We start from the raw sequence: 26793 nt of genomic DNA on the forward strand, positions 1-26793 counted from the left end.
AAGTAAATAAGTTACCCTTTACCCCAGTCAAATGCTATTATAAAATTCTGAAGGTTAAATATAAATTAACTGTTTATTATATTCCACAAATGTTTTAAAGTCATATTCATGTAAAAGAAAGTGGCACATTTAGTGTCTGAATGAAAGTAAAACTGTCTGTTGCTCTATGTGCCATCTCTAACTGTTCAGTAGTGAGCTTTATCTTAACCACTGAAGGAAATAGTGCTTGTTTCCTTGACTCTGTGCTAATGTAGATTAGAATTTGCTAAGTAAATAACCCTACTGGAATAAATTTAAACCTCACTATAATACAGACAAAAAAAGGAGAATAATCCTTAAAAGGTTAAATCATGTCTGTGGAATTGAGTCTTTTTGTCCTAGTTCTGAAATGCATACTTTAATCATATGATAATCCTGTTGTACTAATTTTCAGCCTGCTATATAATAGTCAGGTTTCCATCCCAATGCTGCTTAAACTGCTGTTTGAGGCGGGAGAAATGCAAAAAGTGCAGAATATGAGTAATTCATATTTGTCAAGTTCACTTTGAATAGTTTTTTTCAATAAAAAGTTTTTAACCTCTTATTTCTAGGACTTTTCTAGCTGCCAAACAGCAGAGAGAAACTACAGGCTTAATATCGTTTTATTTTTTGATATCTCTGAACAATGACTCCTTCCTGCATCAAGTTAAAGTTTGTTCAGTACTTTGCAGGTGAAAAGCACTTTACAAATATCTGTTCTATTCATTAACCTACTATCATTAAGGTTGCAAAACAGCCTTCCTTAGAATCTGCTTTCAGAAAGTTAAGAGTAATTGGAAGGTGCACTTCTTGGGGTGACGCTTTCCATGTTCAGTTCAATAATTTTTCTTGTATTGTTTTATTAGGCTAGTCCAGAATGTTCTCAGTGTGAGGAGGCGTGTACCAAACCACGACCACCAGGCTGTCCTCACTCGTGCGTTTTGCCCTGTCATCCTGGCCAATGTCCACCGTGTGTCCAAATGCTTAAAATAAAGTGTCACTGCAAACTCACAAACCTGTATATTGAATGCATGTAAGTAGATAAAGGGGAACCTTTGAATTCAAATCTTAAAGAAATATGACTACTTGGAAGGAGGCATTTAAAATGTATCCCTTGGTCAGGTCTTTTAACTTTTTATTTGAAGATTACACAATTGATGGTGGCTCAGAAAAAGCACTAAAAAAATTTTCATCTGTTTTTCTGCCCACTCAGATCTGATTCACTATTGCTAGTAACAGTGTTAAGAGCATAATTGGTTTCTAGATGTAGTTGAATTTTTGGTAACATATGCCAGAAATGGACTTTATTCTCCTGGGTAGTTTTAGAATGAATGTAGTACACAAACTTACTGGGTTCTGTAAAGATCTTTTCAATTAAAACGCTGTAATTCATAGATGAGTCTATAATACAGGTTATAGAACTTCCTCGAATTACCGTTTAAACTAGATCTTGTATTGATTTTAAAAATTGCCAGTTGTGGAGAATTTGTCATGTCCGTGGCAGATTGTTCAAATTGTTAATTATCCTCATTGTTCAAAATGGGTGCCTTATTCCTAGTCCAAATTTGTGTCTCCAACTTCCAGTCACTGGATCTTATGTGTTTCACTCCTAGATTGAAGATCCCCTTATCAAATTTTTGTTCCCCATGATAGGTACTTTATAGGCTGTGATCAAGTCACACAATAACCTTCTCTTAGTTTCCAGAAGCTCAATCTATTTAGTTTAACAATCACTATAAAGCATGTTTTTCAATCCTTTAATCATTCTTGCGGCTCTTCCATGAACCATTTCCTATTTATCAACACTTTTGTGAATTGCTGTCTAGTTTTTGTGTCTATAATTTGTCTCTACAAATATATCCTCTCTATTCTTGATATTCCCCTGTTGTACATCCAAGGATTGCATAAGCCTTTAGGTGACAGCATTGCACTCGAATTGCGGTTGGGTTCAGCTGATTATCTACCATGGCCTCCAAGGTTTTGTTCAGTTACTGTTTCCCAGGATAGCATCCCCTGTCCTGTTAGTGTTGCCTTGTATTCTTTGTTCCTAGATATGATTTTTATGAGTCTGCATTAAAACACACATTGTTTGCTTGTGCACAGTTTACAGAGCAATCTGGATTGCTTTCTATCAGTGACCTTTATTATTTTATTATCTTCTTTATTATTTACTACTACCCCAATCTTTGTCATCTGCAAACTTTATCAATAATTATTTTGATTTTTTTCCCCTCTGTCACTGATAAAAATGTTAAATAGTGTGGGACCAAGAACCAATCCCTGTGGGAATGGTGTCCCTAGCCTCTGTTTGCCAGAAGCTCAGAATGAGCGACAGGGGATGAATCACTTGATTACCTGTTCTGTTCATTCCCTCTCGGGCACTTGGCACTGGCCACTGTCAGTTAACAAATGCTACAGGATACTGGGCTATATGGACCTCTGGTCTGACCCATTATGGCCGTTCTTATGATCCCCCTGGATACATATCCACTCACTGATAATTTCCCATTTACAATTACACTTTGAGACCTTATCAGTTAGCCAGTTCTCAAGTCATTTAATGTGTGCCTAGTTTTTTATATTCTAGGTTTTTTATCCAAAATGTCTTGTGATCCAAGTCAAATGCCTTACAGAAGTTGGTTACATTAATACTTGTTACTTTATCAACCAAACTTGATATTAATTTGACAGGATCTATCTTCTATAAACTTTTGCTGATTGTTATTAATGTTACTCTCTAATTCTTTAGTAATTGAGTCCTGTGTCAGCCATTCCATTATTTTGTGTGGGATCAATGTCAGGCTGATTGGCCTGTAACTGTCATTCCATTTACCCTTTTTAAATATTGGCACATATGCTTTTTTCCCAAGCATCATTGAAAATCAGCATTAATGTTCCAGTAAACTCCTCAGCCAGCTATTTTAAAAATATTGGAGGATCCTGGCAGGTGAATCACACCTTATGCTGCAGAGGAAGATGAAAACCCTCCAAGCTACCTGCCAATCTGACCTGGGGGAAAATTCCTTCTCAACCGTAAATCTGGTGATCAGTATAACTAGAAGCTGGTGAGCAAGACACACCAGCAAGGCACTTACAACGGATTCTCTGTACCACCTCAGATCACTGATTTGGCATGTCTAGTGTCCCGTCTCCAGCTATGGACAGTCTTTCATGCTTCAGAGGAAAACTGGGTGGAGGGGGAAATGAAGAATAAATCTATCCAGTTGTGCATTGGAGGGGGGAAAAAATCTTTCCTGTCCTCTGCAAATGACCAGCTGAAGCATGAGGTTTGATTATTGTGATTACATTAATGCAGAGTTGCAGTTGTTACAGTTATGATGAAGGCAATGCAGATAATCCTGTTCTGTGGCCCAGGAAGGAATGGGATGAACAGGGAGCCCACAGTTTCAGACACCAAGGATAGAAGGAGATCACCATGACCACCTAGCCCAGGTGCATGCACACAAGCTGCAGAATTTTTCCCAGAAGCTGAATTGAACATAACTTTTAAAACTATATCTAATCTAATTTTAAAGACACCAGTTGATTGTGAGATGAGCTCTTTAAACCTTGCATTATAAGGTTCGTTTTCAAACCCCTGGATCATTTTTGTGGCCCCTTCTTTGAACTCTCTCCAATACCTCCATGTCGTCTTGATATTATGTTCAGTTTTGATGTTGGTCTTACCAATGCTTTTTACAGAGGCAAGATCACTTTTCTACTTCTAATTGATATTCCTTTTTATCCAGCTAAAGATTGCATTCTCCCTTTTTTTGCCATAGCCTTATACTGAAACATCATTTTGAGGAAATTTATCTATGCTGTCCCTAAGTCCTTCTCCGAGTTACTGCTTTCCAAGGCAATCTTCTATCCTGTAGGTCAAGGGTAGGCAACCTATGGCACGGGTGCCGAAGTTGGCACACAAGCGGATTTTCAGTGGCACTCACACTGCCCGGGTCCTGGCCACCGGTCCAGGGGTGTCTGCATTTTACTTTAATTTTAAATGAAGCTTCTTAAACATTTTAAAAACCTTATTTACTTTACATACAACAATAGTTTAGTTATATATTGTAGACTTATAGAAAGAGACCTTCTACAAACATTAAAATGTATTGCTGGCACGCGAAACCTTAAATTAGAGTGAATAAATGAAGACTCGGCACGCCACTTCTGAAAGGTTGCCGACCCCTGCTGTAGGTGTAACCTGCGTTCTTGATTCCCAAGATATATTAATTTGCATTTGGCTGTATTAAAACCCATTTTGTTGGATTGTGATCATTTAATCGAACAATTCAGATCCCTCTAACGGTGACTTGTTATATACTACCCCACCAAACTTTGTGTCATCTTCAAATATCAGCAGATTGTGTCATCTAGATTGTTGATTAAAATATTAGTGTTGTACCAAGAATCAATCCCTGGTGGACCCCTCTGAGCTAGTTTTTAATCCATCTAATGAGTGCCCTGTTAATTCCCTACAGTGCAAATTTTTAAATCAAAATATCATGTGGTACTAAGTCAAATGCCTTGGAGAAATCTAGATACATTGTATCAACACAGCTGCCTATATCAACCAAGCCTATGGCCGGGGTGGTTTACAAAAAAAAATTCTGAAAAATACCTTGTATGAAACCATGCTAACTGGCATTAATTATATTTTTAGCCTCTAATTCTTTGTTAATAGAATCCCCCAAAAGCATTACATTATTTTACGTGGTATCAGCATCAGGCTAACCAGTCAGTAGTTCCTTGGGTTATCCTTCTTTGCCCTTTTTAAATATTGGAACTACATTGGCAGTCCTTCATTCCTTTGTAATTGCCCCAGTTTGCCAAGATTTGTTAAAAAATTAACTAAAACTCTTGGGTGTAAGTTATCTGGGCCTATTGATTTTGAAAATGTTTCATTTTAACAAATGCTACCTCACATTATTCTTTGTTACAGCTGGTAAACATTCTGTTCCACCCACAGCATCCTATTGGATGGATACATTTTCCTGCTTCATGCCAAGTATAGAGCAAAAACATCTATAAACTGTTCCACCATCTATATCTAGTCGTAGACCTAGACCTGACCAGAGCTTTTCTGATACTTAATGTTTTTAAAATGCCTTTAGCTTTTTTAGCCATTGATGTTCCATTGATTTCTTTAGCTTCGTGTGTGTTGTTGTTTCCACGTATCCTTTTAACCAAGATGGCTTTTTTTCATCTCTGCCGAAATCGAGGTGTTTTGGGTATCCAATAGGGTATCTTTGAACAATTTCCTGTTTTTATTAACATTTCCCACTTTAAATTTAAATGTTCCCAGTCAGCTGCATAAACAATTGCTTTAAGCGTTGTCGGTGAAGAAGCTGTTTGCATTATTAAATTGCCAGCACAATGGTAGTGGTGGTCTGTGTTGTCCAGAAAGTCAGTTGATCTTAAAGAATTTTTATTTGGGACAGTTTCTCTTGTGTACAGTATGCAGGCAGCTGAAACTATTTCTCTCTTTGCTGCGCAAAAATATATAATGACGTGTTCATAACTGTACTTGATTGGATTAGTTTTAATTTGGCCTTCTGTTAAGCATTTTCTCTTTTTTAATAGAAAAATAACTTGTGCTGACTTAAAAGAAAAGGATCTTCTCAGTTCCTGCAAAAATCAATGTCCAAAAGAGGTAAGCTGTATTGGCAAATTAATGCTTCCTTTTGATTCTTCTTTGGCATTCCCAGGAAGCAATTTATTCTTTTCTGTTTTCTGTCCACCACCACCTCTCTCTGGGTTATCCTATCTTTATTCTTTGGCTAGTGCCAAATTAACTGGAGGGGCTACAAGTAACCATTTTTTCATTCCCTTCCCAACTACAGGTAGGATTTTCAAGATGAGAAACAGGGATACTGCAGTCAGGGAGATTACAGAGAAGCCGTTCTCTTGGGAGATAGGAGGAGAGGTTGGGTAAGAAGAAGGGGCAGTCTTTTCCCCACTTGCGAGTGGAAAAACTGGGACACATATTTTTACATTAAAGGGTAGTGTGTGGAGGGGCGCGGGAGGACAATATTTATCCCTCTGCCAAACCTTCACTGTTTTCTCCTAGCCTCAGGCTGTCCCTCTCCAATCTACCTCTGCCCCACAAACTCTGTCTCCTACATACACCCCCCCCCCCCAGTTCACTCAAATCCTCATTCATCAGTTAACTCCATTTCCTTTCAAACAGCCCTGCCAGCTCAAACTCCAAATTCCCTCAGCTCCCGTCAAGCAAGCCTATTCAGAAACACGATACACCTATATATAACCCCCGACTGAGAATCCCACTTTTCCTGCTGAACCTCTCCATGGCTCTGAATCCTCCCATCCAACATTTCCAGGTTCACAAGAAACACGTAACCAGCCTTCCAGGCTCAGAATTCTTTTTCCTTTTCCTTCCTTCCCTCTGCTGCTTTCAGCCCATGTTTGTGCCTTTTAATGGTTCTTTCCTGTTCAGCCTCTCTTTATCTTGAGCAAGTAAATACTGTAAGTAGATTTATCACAATTTCCTTCAGCTAGGTATCTGAAAGTGCTTTTGGGGGGCAAGAGGAGCATTCTCAAACACAATTTTATCCCCTCCATCTACCCCCTTAACTCAGTTTTCATTTGCCTCTTCTGTAATCTTGGAGTCCTTTGTTCTGAAATTTCCTTCTCCTGTCTGCTAATGTACCTGTCTGCAACATTTACTGAATAATCCAGTGCCTCAGCTCCACCTCTTCGGAAACCTACTCCATATCTCATCTTGACTATTGTAACTCATTTCTCTGACTTTAATGACCCAGCTGCGCACACAAAAAGAAGCAAGACCACATAACTTGCAACGTTAAAAGTTCTAGTGGGTGCCCCACATATTTTAGGATCCAGTTTAAAATTGCTCTTTTTGTTTTAAGAACTTTCTTGGATTAGTCCAGTCTACTTCACTGGAACTGGAGAAGGCCACAATCTGCAAAGTTAATTAAAAGACTGCCATTGACTTAAATGGGAGTTGAATAAAACTGTCTGTTTTTATTCCTATCACTCTGTCATATCTTACCATTTTCTAGAGAACCTTTCTGCAGCTCTTGCTACCTTAAAGGAAATATGAATATGTAAAACAGGTGCAAAATATGAAGCAACAGGCTCAGAACAGATTTATCTTTTGCAGATTGAAAAGATCAAGCTTATTGTGGCCCCTTTGTGGCAAGGGTTAAGTGACTTGTTCAAAGATTAGGAGATATTGATAGGACTGCACGTTGTGGGAGGCTTTGAAAGTAGGTCTGTCAAATCGTATGGTTTTTTTAAGAACCAAGTTGAAAATATTCTAATATATGGAAGTAGAACCTGGACAAGCACAAAAGCCGTTAGTGGAATTTTAGGTAAATTTGAAAATCAGAGACTGACAATATAAAGCAAATCCATCTACTACTGAATATGGCAGAGAAATCTTTGAGACCAGAAATTTTAATAGGCCACAGGTCAGAATGTTATGGATAGTGGGAGCTGAATGGTTTAGATTGGGGGGAGGGGGTAGCTCAGTGGTTTGAGCATTGGCCTGCTAAACCCAGGGTTGTGAGTTCAATCCTTCAGAGGGCCACTTAGGGATCTGGGGCAAAATCAGTACTTGGTCCTGCTAGTGCAGGCAGGGGGCTGGACTCAATGACCTTTCAAGCTCTGAGATAGGTGTGTATCAATTTTTATTTTTATTTTTTACTAAAAAGGCCAGTGGTAAATGGAAATGGTGCTGCAAACAATGTATCCCTAATATGTAATTAATACCATTGTACCATGAGTTTACATACTGTTGACAAACTCAAAAAGTTAATCAATGCCATGTTAAACTGATTTTGTTTTCTTTTATCCAAATGTATTTTTCCTTCTTATTGTGAGAGCAAATCCTCATATAAGTGCCAGTGGCTGGCCCATGTTAGTATGGAAAAGCCTAGTGACCTTGTTGCTTGTTGTTGCACGTTGCTCTGTAATAAAACCTCCACCAAAGTCCAGAGTAATAAAAATTTACTTCTCTAAAATGTAATGTTTTATTTCTTAAGTCGTAGTCTTTAGGCACTACTGTTTTTTTACTTGAGAATTGATGCAATTTATAGTAGACAGTATTATGCAGTATTTGAATGGTAAGTCTGATATTACTGTTGGGAATTGTGAAAGACCCTTAATTACGTAGACTGGTGGCTTACAAGATATAGCAGTAACTGTAAAAGTTTTACCAAGTTTCATAGTTGTATTTTGGCTACGGTTGTACAAACCACTCAGAGGACTTCCATAGTCTGATATGAGTGGTACACTCTTATTTCAGATGTCCTTTCTGCTTTAGGGAATAGCAAAGGCTTTGATTTGCCAGAGATGCTAGTAAAGTTAAAACATTTTTAAAGTGCTTTTTTTTTATTTGGCAGTAAAACCAAATATCCTGAGGAAGGAAATTATATATCAGTAATGACTACTCAAATTCTTATGCAGAACACATTTGTAAATGTTTAGGACAATTCTAAAGGGGAAGTGTTCGTAATTTAGAAACTTTTCCAAGTTCGTATGTTCATATTAATCTTTGCTTAAACATATCACTCATTGCACTTGTGTTCTCTGTAATTGGAGTTTACTGTTACAAAGGAGATTGGCTTTCAATTTAACAGTGACCTGTGATTTGGCACAGTTTATTTGAATGTTCCAGCACTGTAAAGGTAAAAGTCATACTTGAAAACCTGTAGTAGTTGTAACTTCTACCTGCTGGTGTACAGCTGTAAAATTTCTCTTTCTATAATTTAATTACTGGAGTCTTTAACATAAAATATTGACAATTTAGGTGGCTTGCTATAATTTTTTTAAAAAGTGAATGCAGTACTTGTGAAAGAATGTCCTGGGGATAAAGGCCACACACAACAAGGCATGGCAGGAGGAAAGTAAACTTTCCCACATTGCCCTGCTTAATGGATCTTTAACATTTAAACTTGAGGGCCTACAACTAGGGTTGAAAGGAAGAATATCTTTGTTTCCGTTTGTACTTTGCCTTTGAGGCTGCCAAAAAGAGTGCCATTCAGGAGTGGTGGTTTTGTTTTTTAAGAGACAGATATCTGTTCACTAGAACTATGGAAACCAGTGAACACCCAAAAATGGTAACTGTTTCAGTCAGATTACTATTGATTTGCATACACAGAGGGACCCTGACAGGGGTATGCACATGATGGACTAGTTCTTTTCTATCTCTAGTTTCTTTATCTTCTTTATTTTTAAAATAATATAAATTAGATAAATTCTATCCCTTTTTGTTTGTTTTTAAAAAATCCCTTCATCCAGCTCTAACAGTCAGATGCTCTTACCCTGTGGAAAACAACCATCTGATTCTTCCCATTCTCCACCTTGACCTATGCATAGTATAGTTAGATCATGCACTTGAGGAAGAATTTTTGAATCAGCCAGGCAAAATGATCACCTCAATTCCAAGTATCTGGATTTGTTTGCTAATCCATGGGCGAGCGCGCTGGTGGTATGGCCTCACACTCTGCTAAGGCAGCAAACAGCAGTAGCCCTTCTTCTGCTTCTTATGAAGCTGATTTGAACTGAGTACCCAGATGAAAGAAGTTCTGGAATTTTGTGTTTTCATACTTGAAGCTTTTGGTTTAATTGGTTTTGGGTTTTGTTTTGTTTTTAAATAAAGGATTTTCCTTTAAAATGTTTGACATCTATCAACTGTCTAGTCAGATAGCCACTAGACCAAATGCTGCACCTATGGACTACAGGGAGTGTGATTTGCATAGTGTAAAAGGGAGCTAATGGAATACGGACATTGCATTCTTGTTTGATATGAGTATATACACTAAGCTTTTTTTTTTTTTTTTTAATTCTCCCACAGTTGCACCAGTGGTGACCTAATTTGGTGGCAGCAACAGTGGGATCTAATTTAAATTGAAGGCACAGGGTTTTTTACCACTGTTATCTAACCTGGCTCATGTTGATTAAAATGCCAGCAGGTGGTCTACACTAGCAGTCCCACCGTGAGGTTACACTGGTGGTAGTGCAACAGTGGGAGACTTTAAGAAAAAAACATTATAGGCCTTGGAGCTTGATCCTGTAGCACTTGTGTGTAATCTCACTCACTTCAGAACTATTCACATGAGTAAGAGCTACAGTATAGGGCTAAAAATATTGCTGTGCCATGCAGTGTTTATTGTTAGATATATTTTGACATTTTATTTTTCTGTCTTGGAGGCACAGTTCCTTCTGCTCTTCCTTGAGACTCTTGCACTGCTGAGCAGTGCAAGGAAATTTTGTCAGAACCTGTAAGACTAATTTTATGGTCACAAGCAGGTAAACACCATCAAATACTGTTGCATAATGTCAACTGTACTCCATTCAAAAAGATAGCCACATGAATAGCATAGTGACCAACATTGCTAGGGCTACATACTTGCACAAAGAAATTTTGTCTGAGACATAGTAGGAGCAGGTATGTCCACAAACTTTCTATCTAAAGATCATGCAAATTCTGTGATTGAAGTACGTACTCTGTATCTATGGACTCTTTGATTAAATCAGTTAATCAGTACTACTTTTAAGTCCATGCATCTGAATTTACTAACTTATAATATATTTCATTTGGGTTATTTTATAATAGTACACAAGTTCTATTCTTGTGGATTTATTCATGTAATATGTTATAAACTTCCAGTTACCAGTAAATGTGAAAAACACACATCCTAAATATTAGAATAATTGTGGCTCTTAAGACATTTTCCAGAGTGTATTAAATGGCTTGACTACAGCTGAAAGTTTACTTTAAACTACTAGCATCTCCAGATACAATTTTTGAACAGTTTTGGGAATTAAAGTTCCTTTATAAATCACTTAATCAAATGTGCTACCTTGTAAGTAGCAGCTTAGGTTATTGAATACATGTTTAGCAGTTGAGGCTGAAAAAAGTATTTGCATATATATGTAAAGGGATATGTGAAGCTAAGTTCTTTACCGTAAATGAAAAATGTCTCTGTCCTCTAGTGTTTTATATCTAACATAGTGTTTGGAGCATCCCTAAATTCATTACAATCACCATGCTGTTGTAAGAAATAAGTGAAATCTTCAGTGAGCACCTACAACAGCAGGCATAGGTAACAGTAATAAATGTCTGTCACGTAGGATAATAAAAATCTTTAAAAAAAAAAAAAAAACCACCAACAAAAAACAGTTGAATTGTGTTTTTGTAGTCTTATTTAAACAATTTCTACTTATAATAGGAAAAAAGTTTGTAGTCCCCATATCCCAAAGACAAGAAATGGGATAGTCCTTCAAAGTCACACACTTAAGAATTTCTGAATTTGAAAGGAGGCTAAAAAAACCCCTTGATGTAGTGTATCAGGCTTCCTTATAGTACAGTTTATGGTTCAAAACATGTACAAATTATGTCATAGTAGAAACTTCCATTTCCTTCTGTTTTTGTTCTTGCCCATTTGAAGTATAACTTGAAGGTATGGAATGCAGAGCAACAGCTTCTAATTTTTTTCTTTCCCTCCTTTCCCCCTTCTTCCAAACCTTATTCCCTCCAAAATACACATGGCTGGAGTTGTATATTGTTTTGTGTGCATCATTTAAAAAGAAATATTGTACTTACTGAAAATTTGTATTTAAAATAAATGGATATTTTTTCTTTTCCATCAAACTGTGGAAAATGAAGTTCATAAAAAAAAATCATACTTTGCATGTTGCTTCATTTCTAGTAATAAGAACTAAAAATGCTGTGAACAAAAAAGCAAATATTAATGAAAAGTTAAGAACATAAGAATGGCCATACTGGGTCAGACCAAAGGTCCATCTAGCCCAGGTTCCTATCTTCTGACAGTGGCCAATGCCAGGTGCCCCAGAGGGAATGAACAGAGCAGGTAATTATCAAGTGATCCATCCCCTGCCGCCCATTCCCAGCTTCACGTAGTTGGTTACTACATGAGTGGGAAACTGATACATTAGTTGGGCTTTCCTGGCTTTACTTCTGTTTAAATGGTGTGTTTGAAATAGAAACATTTTATAGTCCAGTTGCAGAGAATCAGTCTTTCTTTCTCAGTTGTCCTGTGGTCATCGATGTAAAGAGATTTGCCATTCGGGTGATTGTCCTCAAAATTGCAACCAGAAAGTTAAACTCAGATGTCCATGCAAGAGAATGAAAAAGGTAAATTCTGTGCTGTAATTTTGAGAGAACTGTAGCTGTAAATTTCCTTTTTTGTTTTTATCTCTGCATCCATAGGGCAGGATCATCACTGGAGTAAATAGTTGGTATACAGTACTTTAATGGAGTTAAAAGACTTATGTCAGCTGAGGATCTTGCCCTTAGTATCAAAGGATTTGTTGAAGATGTAAAATTGTTCCATAACCTACAAATATTGTAATATTGCAATAAATTGTTTCAAATACACTTAGATTTTTATAACTCCACTGGGAGACTAGTATATGATAAGTCTCACTCAAAACTATTTCAGGTGAAAGAAACAAAGTACATTTTTCTGACCAGAGATCAGGGAAGTGTATATTTTATTACATAAAAAATCCATTGATACAGCTAAGTTTCTGTGTAAAGCTGAATGCAAATATGGTGGCATCATTAATAGACTGATCCATTCATGTGGCCCTTCCTTAGCCAACAGACATAAAAGGGCATCTGCTGGCAATGGCATGCCCCTCCATCCAGACCAACCCAGAGCTGCCTCACCACTGAGGCCCAGCAGTGAACTTCCAGGAGGAGCCAGCCACCTACCTATGGGTCAAATACATAGTGTTGTGCCCAAACATCCCATCACCAACTCCTGTGAAGAAAAGAATAAATAGGAAGAGTTTAGTACATACAGTGCACTAAATATCTTCCCTGATGGGTCTCCATACCCCTTTCTGCATTTGGATGCCACCATTGATAGATACCCCATTTGGCTCCTATTCCTGAATAAATGGATCCCAGTTCAGTAGGAGAACCTCAAAAATACAGCTTCTTTGACATCACCATGAACTGAAACTTTCTTTTCTGAGGTAATTTCTTTTCCAGCGAGGGAAGAACATCCTGGCACCAGCAGCCAGCCTCCATGCACAAGTTTATACTGCTTTGGTTGGCCAAATCCCAGCCTCCCAAAATTCCCTTCGTTTAATGCTTTACCTTGTCAGCCCTTAATTGGTTTCTTTGACACTCTGGGATTCAGGTTGTCAGATCTCTCTCTTAACCCATTGCAGACCCCTAAACGTCAAAGGCCCCATCTGAATCTGCCATTCTATCTCTTTATTAGCCCTGGTAGATTTCACCCCTCCAATAGCCTAGCTAGAACCTGCTACAGTTTCTGGTAGTCTGATACCCTGATGCAAAGTGTGCTGCTCAATAAACAACCCAATAAGTCTCTGCCAGCCCAGGGTGTAGCCATGACACCCAAGATTGTAGTGTCAAATTGTGAGAGGGCTCGCTCTGCTCTCAAATGGAGTGGAGTAAATTCTTTCACACCCCAGTCTATACCTGAATGTTCAAGATGCTAGTTGCATTACACTTAAGGATGTGATTCTTTAAAAGGGCCAAGGATTTTCTTTTCCTTGCTGGCCCAGACAAAGGCCCCCACCCACCTCTGAGGCTGTGAGGGGTGGAGGGCACAATGAAAATGGTGAAATATAAACATAACTAATTAAAAAACCCATGTTGCATGGTATTAATTGTATTGATACTTTGATCTTCACTGAATTACAAAAATAAAATTAGACTTGAAAATGTTCTGTCTATAATTAGCTTTTTTTCCATTTTATAAAAAACACATTATTTAGGGCATGTTTTATCAAATAGAAATCTGTATATTTTATGTTGAAAATTAATAAACTGTATACTTATGTAGAGAAGTGATTTTTTTAAATTTGAAGTTTTTTTCATACCTACAGGAATTACAATGCAGCAAGGTACAAGAAGGCCAGGTTTCACTAGAATGTGACACGTTGTGTAAGGAAATGAAACGGAAAGCATCTGAGGTAATGTCTCTCTTGTGGTTATAATATAGTCTCACTGCTTCAGAAACAAGAAATGAATACAGATTTATTTTCCAAGACAATACCAGCAAGAAATATCATGTAATCAAATCAAATGTACATGTTTAACAGCTGCTGCTTCAGACTGTTGGTTCTGGTTAAATGTGGAAAAATAGTTCTTTATATTATTTGTAGACAGAGTGCTGATACTTAACATAAGTATAAATTAGTGAACTTTTGGGTTATGCTAGAATAATACTCTGATAATTTTTTCTCGTGTGTCTCAGCCTGTTTCATGGGCTAAATGGTGCCCTACTATGGCAAAGCCTTTAAGGGCAGTGAAAAATGCTTGTCTGTACACAGTTGACCTCGTGGAGGACCCGTTTTTTACTATTGTTAGGGGAAGGTTTTGTATTTTTGTGGAATGGGAACTGGACATGCCCTTGAAATCCTCAGATTATATAGTTATTCAGTTCTGATTCTGGGGCACCTCTGCAGTGTCCCTCAGGAACATTGCTTGCTCAAGACATGTTACCACTGATTTCCAGTCATGTCAGAGAATGAATTTAACTCAAACTATGAATGGCCAAAGCAGTGCAAGGTAGCCATATGGTGGATTTCTGTACACCCTGTTGCAATTACTTAGAATAGCTCTGTTTGAGAAATCATAGAACTTTCTCAATAGCTGGTAGAAAATACATTGGGCTAAACTAGGATCTCATTTATTCTGACCTTAATCTGGAATAACGCTGAAGTCAATGAAATTATTCTGAATTTATGAGTGTAAATGACACATGAATTTGGCCCATTCTCTGTATAATGAAGGGTTTTGAACAAGTCTCGTTAGCTAAAGGTGCTTTTCAATTCTTGCTGCTTTCAATTAAAATGTGTCTATATAAATTAACAATGTGACTGCAACTTTTAAGGAGACTGACATCCTTTGTCCTTGCATGTATTTGTAATACCAGCATTCTAATGCTATCAATATGCCTCCACCTTGCTCTAGAAAATCAGTCACTAGGAATAGTAGAATTTGTTTCTTCAGTCCTTGGCGCCTTCGCTAAAATTACAATCACAATTGTGGTCTTAGCAATGTGGGCACATATTCACTAGAGACTGGATTGAAATCACTATCTCACTAGCAGGTGAACAGCTATCTGGTCACTTATGTTCGTGGCCTAGCTGAGAAATAGTTTGGTTATCTTACGAGTCATTTCAACAGTTTCGGACTAGACTTTTTCTGTTTAAGAACTGAGATTTTCAGACTCAAAATTCATCACTAGCGAGTGAGAGCATAAATTGGCTGTACACTCTCTGCTGCTTTTTGCAATCTTGTTGCAATCCGCAAAGAAGAATTGTCTAGTGCACAGGACATAAGACTAGTAGCCAAGCACTCCCAGGTTTCACTGCATACGGTGCCACAGACATGTTGGGCATGGGACAAACATCAGAATTGATTGGTGTTCTGTGCTTTGAAGTTGAAAAGTGTTACACAAGTGCTTATTATTATGCAACATTCTGGAACATGTGAAGGCTTGATAATGACAAACTAGAATTAACTCCTATTATGTACACTCCACATAATTACAGTTCAGAGCAGCATATCAAGACTGAGCAGCATTTTGATTAAGACTGCAGACATTTACAAAAGAAATCATCTTGCACTGTTATAAGGTGACCATAAGGTTCCAGAAATCACTGACGTTTTAACTGTACAAGCTAGTATAATAGTGCCTAATGAATGTGCACTGCTGAGTAGTTTGAGATTTCTTTTAATGCACATTCTTATTTTTATAATTTTTTTTTCTACCTACTCTACCTCCTTTTCTCTGTGGAACATACACTGATCATTTTGATTAATCCTCTCCCCCTGGTTCAAAATCAACCACAGTAGTCTATTTTGAAACAGTCTTTCTGCTGCTCTTTTTCAGACTGTTAGCTGTGTTGTATCATGGGTGGCTAACTCATCTTTCAGAGCTGATGCCTTACCAGTAGGTGGCAATAAAATATCAGATACTTGGTATTTGTACACTTACGCCACATTTTTTGGGTACAAGTAGATGTGGTTGAAATTTTTTTCCAATCAAGTCTTTCTTTTTTTTAAATAATTTCACTTTGCATTTTGTTTATTGCAGTTCTTAATTCTGTAAGCCATTTTTGTAGCTTTTTAAGCGTCATTCCTCAACAGTTTAAAAGGCTGTGTGAAAATCTACAAAGGTTATTAGGCTGCTTATTAAATTGCCATCCATGATGAACATTTCTCTTTCATTTGATCATTTAGAAGATGACAAACATCCTAACCACAATGCCTCTTACTAGCTTACCCTTCCCATGAGAGTGGGGGGGGGGGGACTGGGCAGGGCCCCCTACCTCCTGCAGGGACCTACATGCTGGGATGCTTCTCTTTCCTCTTTAGCTTGAGACTAAATGGCCAGAAGCCCCAGAAAACTTATCTCCCCCCCCAATTTTTATAACTTTTAGCCCCCCACATCAGGTGACCCCACTGCCAGCATTCCCCGGTGACCAGAGAGCCATGCCAATTGACTTTGTAGTCATGGCAATCTCTCCCCGATCTGTCATTTGTGAAGCTGATCATCATATTTTAACAACTCTATTGTTCTTTTGCCACCAGCCTTTGGAATTTTCAGTCCAGCATGGAGGCAAACCAGTAATAGAGAAGGCAAAAGGCTGCACATTGAAAATGGAATTTGCAGTCTGACACAGATACGTACAAAGCCCCCAGTATCAAACACAATTAATAAATTGTATAGACAGATTCTCAAATTGTCACAGCCTGCTGCTACTATTTATAATCCAAAGGCACCCACTATGTGCTAGATATTTCCGAAATATATATGACAATGCAATTTCTGCCCAGAGTGTCTTACAATCTAAGTAGTAGATTAGAAGCTCACCTAGAAGGAAGTTTACACTTTTTTGGTATTTTTCTAATGTCTTGTTTTGTAAAAAGCCAAAAGGATCCTGTGAGAAATAAGAAAACAGAATTTATACTATAATCAGTATCTTACAATGTCAGTTACCCGTTATTTTGTATGTGTTTGAACAGATAAAAGAGGCAGAAGCCAAAGCTGCTATTGAAGAAGAAAAGCGAAGGCAACAGGTACCAACCCTTCTTCCTCTGACCCCAGCACCTCTCCCCAAGTCTTAGGACATGGCTACACTAGAGAGTTTACAGCTGCCCCACTGTAAGCTCTCCAGTGTAGCTGCTCTAAGCTGACGGGGGGGGGGGGAGCTCTCCCGTCGGCTTACCTGCTCCAGCCCCTGTGAGTGGCAGAAGCTATGCTGCTGGAAAAAGCTCTCCCACCAACATAGTGCTGTCCACACCGGCGCTTATATCAGTGTAACTTGCATTGCTCCAGGGGTGGGGTGGGGGGAGATTTAGTCACTCCCCTGGGTGACATAAATTATGCCAACATAATCTGTAGTGTAGGCATAGCCTTAGTTCTCTTGGGGTATGGCTACACTTACGGTTTGCAGCGCTGGTAGTTTGCAGCGCTGGTCATCCAGCTGTGTAGGAGCAGCGCTGGTGTGTGGCCACACTCACAGCTACCAGCGCTGGTGTGTGGCCACATTTGGAGCATTTGCAGCGCTGTTGGGAGTGCTGCATTATGGGCAGCTATCCCAGCATTCAAGTGCACCAACGTGCTTTTCAAAAGAGGGGGGTGGAGGGTGGTGTACTGTGACAGGGAGCGGGGAAGATAGAGAGAGTGGATTTTTGGAGCCAACACTGAGTGTTAGCTTCCTGGATTGGAAAAATCACAAAATGTTCATGAGCCCTTAGTCTTAACTCTAATTGCAAACAGCCTGCCTGTTTGCTGTGATCAGTGTTTGTTTTTTTAGATAAGCAGTTCAACGGAGCGATCGGCTCCGTTCTGTTTCATTCACTCTTCCTGCCTGCCTCTCATTTGATCGTTCACAGCCAGGTATAGATAGCTCCTGTTTGCTGTGATCAGTGTTTGTTTTTTTAGATAAGCAGTTCAAACGGCTCCGTTCTGTTTCATTCACTCTCCCTCCCTGCCTGCCTCTCATTTGATTGTTTACAGCCAGGTACAGAACGGAGCTCCGATTGGAGCTCGTTCACAACAAAACAAAGAAAGGCTGCATAACAAAACAAAGAGAGTAATTTATAAAAGCATTCTGGGATACACCTTATTCCCTGGAGGCCAATCACAGCGCTGGTGTGTGGCCACACTTGATGACCAGCGCTGCAGCACCAGCGCTGGAATCCTTATTCCCCATGCTGAGTGAGGTGTACGGCCAGCGCTGCAGCCAGGGAGTTGCAGCGCTGGAAGTGCCCTGCAGGTGTGGCCACTTACTAATTGCAGCGCTGGTGGAGGCTTTCCAGCGCTGCAAATCGCCAGTGTAGCCATACCCTTGGTAAATCTGTTAATTTATGCATAGCTAAAGGTTTGTAGTACATTGTCTTCAGATGCTAAGGGCCAAGATTTTTCCCACCAGCTAAGAATTCGGGCCCAAAGAACTCAGGTCTGTGTTATGAGTGACTTATAATAGTAAGAGCCAAAGTGTTCTCTCTCATCACCAGAAATCTACAAATATGTGCAAAATCATGTATAAATGATTAACTTGTGATTCATGTTCCGTGAGTTAAAATATCTTAAATATTGTATTAAATTAGTATTTTTGCATGTAATTACTCTTTTACATTTTGTCAAACCTTTATAAAATAAACTTTGGGAAAACATAGTTTTGGTTGCAGAAACAGACCCTGTAAGCATTTAAATAGAGGCTGCAATTTTCTTAGGGACCTTGTAGTACAGTAAAACATCGCCTGTTTGTGCTTTCTCCTTCTGACAAGGTAAAAAGTATATATTTTATTAAAATAAATGCCTATGCGTGATGTAGCAACCCCTCTTAACACTTTACTCTTAAAATATTCTTGCAACCTATTCTTTGAGAACCTCTCACGCTTCCATTATTTTGCAGCAGGCCTGATAGCACTCAGGCTGTAGAAGTGCCTTTTCTTTCTTCCACGAAACCTTGCTCACGCTTTTGGAGCTAGAAATTGTTTAAAATTGGAATTTCTCTTCTCTTGTTCGCATACCCCAGGAAAATTTTGGTAGCCTTCCAAGATAACTGAACAAAACAATTCTAAGGTTGGGCTGATGCCAAAATAGTGGCAGTAGCAGATTGTACTGTAGCAGCAGTGAGACGGGGCGGGAGAGAGCTGGTCTGTGTACAACATATGGCCCCAGTGCCCAAGCCCCTTTGAGGACATCACATAGGGGAGGATCTCCCATCTTCCCAGTGGAGTGGGGGAGAGCCTAGTCAGGTTCCCTGCCCTCACCCTTAGACCCAGCACCTGTATCCAGCAACCCATCTTCCTTCTTGCTCCAAACACAGAGGCACCACATGGGGCCAGAGTTTCTCAGTGCTTTCTTCCCCCATGTTGGGGCAAAGCCAGGCTGGGCTTCCCAACCCTGTAGATCCAGCTGTCCACCCCTCATTCTGCATTAACAGACTTCTGCAGCTGTCAGTTAATGTATTTAGTTCTGTAGCGCAAGTAGTGGTAGTCTTTTGCTGCAGTGTTGGAGGTTCAGGGTTCAAACCCTGCTGATCAGAGGTAATTAAATTTTATGTATGCAAAAAAGATTTTAAAAAACATTTTAGGGTGAAAAGTCAAGCCCTAGAAAGTTAGGTTTTATAGTTGCTCATGGAACCTTATGTTGTCCCCTGTGTGTGCATTATGATTCCGTTTTTAATTACATGATCGCATACTATTTTTTTCCTACAGGACCCCTGTCTCATTTAGTACGCAGGATGAATAGAACTCACTTAATCAGCTGCTATTCAATATTTTGTTTTTATCTCATTGCTCATTTGGCTGTAGGCTTTATTTACTGTGCGTTAGTCAAAACCAGCTCTGACAATAAAATTATTAATTTCCTTGTGGGCTTTTCTATGGTGCCTATCACTATCGAATCACAGTGCTTCATAATATTAATTGGCTAAGCAAAGTGAGGTCTAAGGGCTTGGCTATACAGGGATTTATTCCAGAATAGCTATTCCTGATTAACTCCATGCCTGGACACCATCATTCTGATTAAGCTAATTTGAACCATAAGAATGGCCATACTGGGTCAGACCAATGGTCCATTTAGCCCACTATCCTGTCTTCTGACAGTGGCCAATGCCAGATGCTTCAGAGGGAATGAACAGACCAAACAGTCATTGAGTGATCCATCCTCTATCATCCACTCCCAGCTTCTGGCAACACAGGCTAGAGACACCATCCCTGCCCATCCTGGCTAATAACCGTTGATGACCTATCATCTATGAACTTACATAGTTCTTTTTTTGAATACCATTATAATTTTGGCCTTTACCATATCCCCTGGAAATGAGTTCCTCACATTGATTGTGTGTTGTGTGAAGTACTTCCTTTTGTTTGTTTTTAAACCTGTTGCCTGTTAATTTCGTTGGGTGACCCCCTGGTTCTTGTGTTATATGAAGGAGTAAATAACACTTTCTAATTCACTAACTCAACACCAGTTATGATTTATATAGACCTCTTAGTCATCTCTTTTCCAAGTTCCAGTCTTTTTAATCTCTCCTTAAAGGGTAAGAACCAGCTTCCATATATCTTTTTTGTTTTCTCTTCTCTGTACCTTTTCCAGTGCTAATATATAAACAAGTAACTCTGCCTCTGGAATTAGAGCATCCCCCCACCCCAAGAATTAATCAGGAATAGCAAATCTGCTTTAAATTCACACACTACCTTTTCCTGAATTAATTTTCATGTGTAGACAAGTCTTCACACTCAACTCAGATAGAGAAATGCCCCAATAACAACTTCTGAACATAAATTTTGCATTTTAGCGGATGTTATGGGAATATTTTAGGCATCAATGGGCAGGATCCTATTGGGTTTTTGTGTATGTGTGAGGAAAAACTGGAAGGGGAAAATAGGGGACACATGGCACCTTTTGGCATCTGGTTAGCAGGCCCAGCAGCTTCATCCAAGTCTGCAGTTGTCTACAGAGCAGCAATTCCCAAACTGGAGTGCAGCCCCAAATAGGGTCAGGCCATTAGCAGATGAGGTCTCAGCGAACCCTAACGTATGGAGGATGTCATTTTGCTCTGCACAACATGACCTTGCATGTATGGTTAATGTGAGATCACAGTGGATGAAGCATGACCTCACATGCACCATACATACAAGGTCACGTTGTGTGGAGGAAAAAGGTGCCCTCCACACAATAGGGATCGGCGTTATCTCAGTGTACAGTGCATGCGAGGCCACAATGGACTGAGGATGCCATTTTGCTCTTCAGAATAGTGTCCTTCATGCTGTCTGGGGTCCTGGCAGGAAATACTTCATTAAAATGGGGTCATGGCAGCAAAAAGTTTGTGAACCCTTGCTATAGAATTCATTAACACTTTCCAGCATAACAATACCCCATCTCAGCTCTGCCCATCCTCCCAATACACTTGACAGTGTGAATGATTTATCTCTCAAAAATAAAATAAAATAAGAATGGTGTAGGGGCAGGAGGGAAAGGGCAAGTGTGCATAACCCCTGGCATGGTGGAAGAATGGGAATCGCATGAAACCCTTAACAGGTGGGGGAGGGCACAGATACCCTGTAATGGAGAAGATGAGGGCATGGGAAGAATAAGGGCACACCTGCCCCCTGGCATGGGAGGAAAATGGGGGACAGTAGTGTGGGGGAAGAAGGACATGGAGGATGCACAGAGCCTCTGCATATCCTGGAGAGGGGAAGGGGGGTGCACAGGTCCTGCAGTGTGGAGGTTTCAGGGTATCCCTGAAATAGAGGGTGATGGAAGAGTTGTGCACAGAGACCTTGTGGGGGGTGGGGGGAAGATAGAGGGCAATGAGCTCAGCCTAGAGGAGCTATAAAGTGTACAGCCCTTTGGTTTATTTAACTTTACAACACCTGGCTAGGTGAGGGGGTGGCTCTGTACCCATACATATTGGGAAATCAAGGCACAGAGAGAGTAATGTCAAAAGTTTCCACCAAGTTTGGGTGCCCCATTTTAGACATGTACAACCCAATTATTCAGAGGATTTAGCATTATATAGCACTTGTTCAAACCACAGCTCCTGATGACTCAAGTTGCAACTGAGTGCTCAGCACTTCTGTAAATCAGACCACAGGGAATCAAATTGGACACCTAGAAAATGAGGAATGGAGTTAGTGGCCACTTGTGGAAAAACTAAAAAGTTTTGGTTTAAGGGGCTTGACTAGCCTCACATAGGGATTCTGTGGCAGAGACAGGGATAGAATCCAATTCTCCAGGGCAGCATTCAATTGCTCTTAACCGTGAAACCCTCCTTTCTGTTCCTGCAACCCCCACCTTGTTCAATACACATCCTTCAGCCTCTGCAAAAAATGAGACGGGGGCCCAACAGACAACAGCTTCCTTTGCTACCCAACCCTGCTTTTTACCTAGAGCAGCTCCATCCTGTGCACTGAATGAGGCCAGGGTACTGTGGGGAAAAAAATAGTATGTGATCATGTAATTAAATATTCTCGTGCTGCATATGCACAAGGGGTCCACATTCAGATTTCCACCGGCAACCTAATTCTGGCATTTCCTAACTTTTGAGTGCTTGACTTTGCCACCTTAATGTTCTTTAAACATAAATTTTGTGTGTAATTTTGTAAGTTTTTAAAAAACTTGTCTGAAAAAACACTTTCCAACATATGGCATCATATTGACTTCCATGTGGGACATTTGCAGGGTTGGTAGATCCACCATACACATCTGTCACTTAAGCTAAGGGAGTAACTCTTAGCAGTAGTAGATTGTCATCCTCTGTGGACCAGCTGCAGAGGGGGAAGACACTCTGCCAGTGGGTTTCTCAGATTTTTGCTGACTGCAAAAGAATGTTCTGTTCCAGGCTCTAGATGGAACTGTCCTTGGTGGGCACCAACTCTTCTCTCCAGTCATCCCAAGTGTGACCCCTTCTTGCCCACATTCTCACCTAGCCTGTCTCTTCCCCACCTCTGACTTTGTCCCAGCCCTGTTGTCATTTCCTACACATTCCCAGTCTCCATTCCTCAGGCATCTCCTCGCTTAACCAATGCTAGTCACCCCCTCTGGCCTTGCTGCCTGAATCCCAGTTTCACTTCCCCTTCCTGCTCCTTGTCTGATGTGTGTCTGTCCTCCCACTGGCTTATAAACCTAGTCTCCCTCCCCAGGCTCCTCATCCAATCTCTTTCCCCTCACCCCCTTTATGGCTCCTTGTCCCTGTCTTCCTGCTCTCCTTGTCCCAGTCTCTTTGCCCAGCCAGTTCCAGTTCTTCTCTCATATCCAGGTCATTGGCAGGGCTCTCCTGTTCTCCCCCCTTCCCCCTCCTTCCACACACACTGGATCTGAATCCTGGTCTCTCTTCTCTTTCTGAGCTCCCGTTCTAATCTCACTATCTCCCCACCCCGTTGCCCATTTGCCTCACTGGCTCTTAGTCCTAATTTCCTTGCCCCACCAGTTCCAGTTTCAGATTCCTTGTTCCAGTTCACTCCTTTCCTTCCCCCACCTGGCTTTTGTCCCCTTTGCATTCAAATCAGCTGGTCCTCCTCTGTGCTGCCGGGGTCGTGGAGAACAGAGGAGAGACTGGCCTCCTGCTGTCAGTTCAGGTGCCCAGTTCCACCATGGCCTGGAGCAGTCATTACAGGGAAAGTCTGGCTTCACTTTTGTTTGCCTGGTCCTAAGCATGCTCAGTTGCTTTGTGGGGATGCTGCACGTGCAGTCTGGTCAGTACTAGGAGCTGCGAGAGGCTTGAGTATGCTCAGCGAGGATGGAGTCTGCAGTGATTTTTAGCTATTAAAATCTGGAAAGTATCTACTGAGTATGTGTGAACTGTGATTATTTTTTTTCCAAAGGATCTTTTTTTCAAATTTATAATTTGGAGAAATGTGAGCGTTCTTTTACAGTGATGGCAAAAGGCACAACGGTCACCCCCTGTAAAATATCAGGTCTGCTCCACAGCTGTTTAAAGAATTTTGAGACATCTTCTTTGATCTGGACAAAATGTATTTTTTCTTTCCCTGATTATGACTGAACAGTTTTGGCTTAAATTCCCCTCTCCCTCGCCCCCCCCTCCCCCCAAATATCAATGAGGCAGTCATCTGGCATGTAAAAGTTTAGCTATGTTATAAGCAACTGACAACAAGTTCTTAAAAGGGGAAGTTTGGGGCAATCTGAATAGTAGGTGGTGCTACCAACCCCCGTCCCCACCCCACCTCCACACACATCGTCTATAGATCTATTTCGTAAGCCACTAACTTGTCATCATACATATATATATTAAATGTCAATTTATTATTTCCAAGTTATTAATGCTGAAAAAGTGTCAACTATTTGTTTTCTGTCCTACCTAGGCTGAACTAGAGGCTTTTGAGAACAGGTTAAAAGGACGACGGAAAAACAAGAGAAGAAAGGATGAAGTAGAAGTTGAGCAATCGGTGTGGCAAAAATATAAGAATTTTATCATACTGCCAGTGTGTGGAGTTGCTGTTGTGATGCTTGCTTGGCTCATGGCTTACAACAACTGAAATAATTTGATCTATTGTAATATACCTCAGTTGGGCTCTGGGTACCTCTTATTGCTAGAATGTTAGTCTATATATAATAGAACTTCATGTTCATAGTTCAGTTGTATATTTAATGGATGTCATGAGGGAGAAAAAAAAAAGCATGTGAAGCTTTTAAATCTTAGCCAACAGTACAAGAAGATTAATTCAAAGTAGAATGGTTTAAAGTTGTACAGTGCATGTGGTCATGCAGTCAATCCTGCCCAGTTTCACCAGCTTTGTTTTAATATATTGTATTATTTCTCATTAAATCCACTTTGCAATGTTAAGCATGGGTTTTTTTAAATGTAGTTGTACTGCATACCAGGACATTTGTAAAATTAGGTTAAATTGAGCCATATTTGTAGTAAATCAACGTAGTATTTTTGCCAGTTTAATAAGCAGAGGCCGCTCTATGTATGACAAGCTAGGCAGCTGCCTAGTATGGCAGATTTCTGGGCAGCTGCCTAGAAAGGAAGATTTAGTCCAGCTGCTTCTCTGTGATGATGGGGGACAGTCGGGCTAAATTTGAGTGAGGTTGTGACCCCATGATGACAGAGGGATGGCCAGCCCAAATTTGAGTGGTGGGGTGACCCTAGGTTGCGCTACCACTTTCTCAGATTTGGCCTGGTCACGTTTCAGTGATGTGAGGGCAGTGCACTGAAGTGTTGCCTAGGGCAGCAGATTGCCTTGAGCTGCCACTGTTAATAAAGGTTAGTATTTTTATTCTTTGATTTAGATAAATCATAATTCATACAAAATAGGAAGATCCATCCTTCGGCAACTTTAATCATCATTTTATTGATCTAGAACTTCAAATTGTCTAGAAGACTTGGACTTTCCACAGAGGAAATGACAGCTTTCCTCACAAAAGATTTATTTACTTTGCTGGCGCTATCACAAACAGTACAGTGGGTCCAACATCATTACTTTTTAAATCCTTAATTTTTCTGTGCCTCCAAACAAAAAAAAAAAAAAAGCCTAATGGAATCTCAGACTTGTGCTGATCACATGGGAAGTCGCTTGACAGTGAAGTGAGCTCTGAAAGCTGTGCTGTCTTGTGACATGTTTCTTGAACAAATTTCCTTTACAGTATAAGGAAAAGCCCACTTTGTTTTTCTCCTTTCATATATTCCTTTAGTGATAAGTAGAGACTTACTCCAAATCCATGCCATAAAGGTGGACTTTGCTCCTCCAGGCCAGAGAGCAAACAGTATTTTTTTTGTGAACACTTTTATGCCAAGTAATCCTCCTGTTGATGGAGAAAGGAGGAGATTTTCCTTAAACAGATGTATGACAATAGTCAGTTCCGTTGTCAAATAGTATGTTGCGGACCTGTTTGCAGCAGAAATGTTCACGTCAATGTGAGCAGGGCTTTGTTGAAGCAGTTCTCACCTTACTTGAAATGAACTCATTTTTTCTATGACTGTGTTGCCTATTTCATTAAAACAAATACATTGTAAAGTGTCTGCCTGCTTAGCTCTAATTCTGTTGCTAAAAGAGAAGGAATCCATCTCTCCAAATAGAGGAACCTTGTGAAAATCATCTGCTCTTGCATCAGAAGCTTTGTGTAGATTGCTTTGAGTATTTTGTATCAACTTGATGTAAAATATTAGAGGGAAATACTGTCTACTTCATTGATCATGTTAAATATTTGTATTAATCATTTTGATTGGCAGGAAAACACATTGCTGTTTCTAAATTATTTCTTTTCATATGTAAAAGACGTATCTGCTTATTAAAGGGACTAATTCTCTCCTGATCTGTTGGTATGAGAGAAAGATAGAACTTAAAATAGACAAAATATCAAAAATAGTGGTGTATAATCCAACCACAGAAAAGCATTTTAGTCATTTGCACTCTTTAAAGTTGGTATGTCTACCACAAGCAGTGCTTGTTGATGCTAGGATTCATGAATATTTAGATCAAGGAATGTGAGTAGGTTAAAACAATGTGCATCTTAAATGCAACAGATTACTAACTTTTCCTCTCTTCCACTTATGTGATTTTATACATTTGATTCCTTACATTTTAATGTTGGATGAGGAGGCTAGCCTGTTTGTTTATGGATGCAACAAAGTATTGGAAGTACAACATCAGATAACACCTTTATGATCATTTACTCAATACTTGAATTGTTTAGAACTTGCATAGGGAAAATATTGAAGCTAGTTATTTGCAACCGTTTAAATACTATGTTTGTTCATTATGTTGTAATGTAGTAGAAACATTCAAATATT

At 39.7% G+C, this 26793-nt stretch overlaps 1 protein-coding gene across 2 annotated transcripts in view; it reads left to right on the forward strand.

Annotated features, from left to right (window-relative positions):
• Nucleotides 1-26237, forward strand: part of NFXL1 (nuclear transcription factor, X-box binding like 1) — an 88439-nt gene extending 62202 nt beyond the window's left edge. For both annotated transcript variants that reach the window (XM_045018824.1, XM_045018825.1), the window contains 6 exons: nucleotides 885-1051; nucleotides 5602-5671; nucleotides 12059-12163; nucleotides 13894-13980; nucleotides 17045-17098; nucleotides 24362-26237. In XM_045018824.1, coding sequence (XP_044874759.1) covers nucleotides 885-1051; nucleotides 5602-5671; nucleotides 12059-12163; nucleotides 13894-13980; nucleotides 17045-17098; nucleotides 24362-24535 — 657 coding nt within the window. In that variant the 3' untranslated portion in view covers nucleotides 24536-26237. The remainder of the gene's footprint in view (nucleotides 1-884; nucleotides 1052-5601; nucleotides 5672-12058; nucleotides 12164-13893; nucleotides 13981-17044; nucleotides 17099-24361) is intronic.
• The last annotated feature ends 556 nt before the right edge of the window (nucleotides 26238-26793 follow it).

The sequence above is a fragment of the Mauremys mutica genome, chromosome 5, assembly GCF_020497125.1.
Source record: "Mauremys mutica isolate MM-2020 ecotype Southern chromosome 5, ASM2049712v1, whole genome shotgun sequence".
Lineage (NCBI taxonomy): Eukaryota > Metazoa > Chordata > Testudines > Geoemydidae > Mauremys > Mauremys mutica.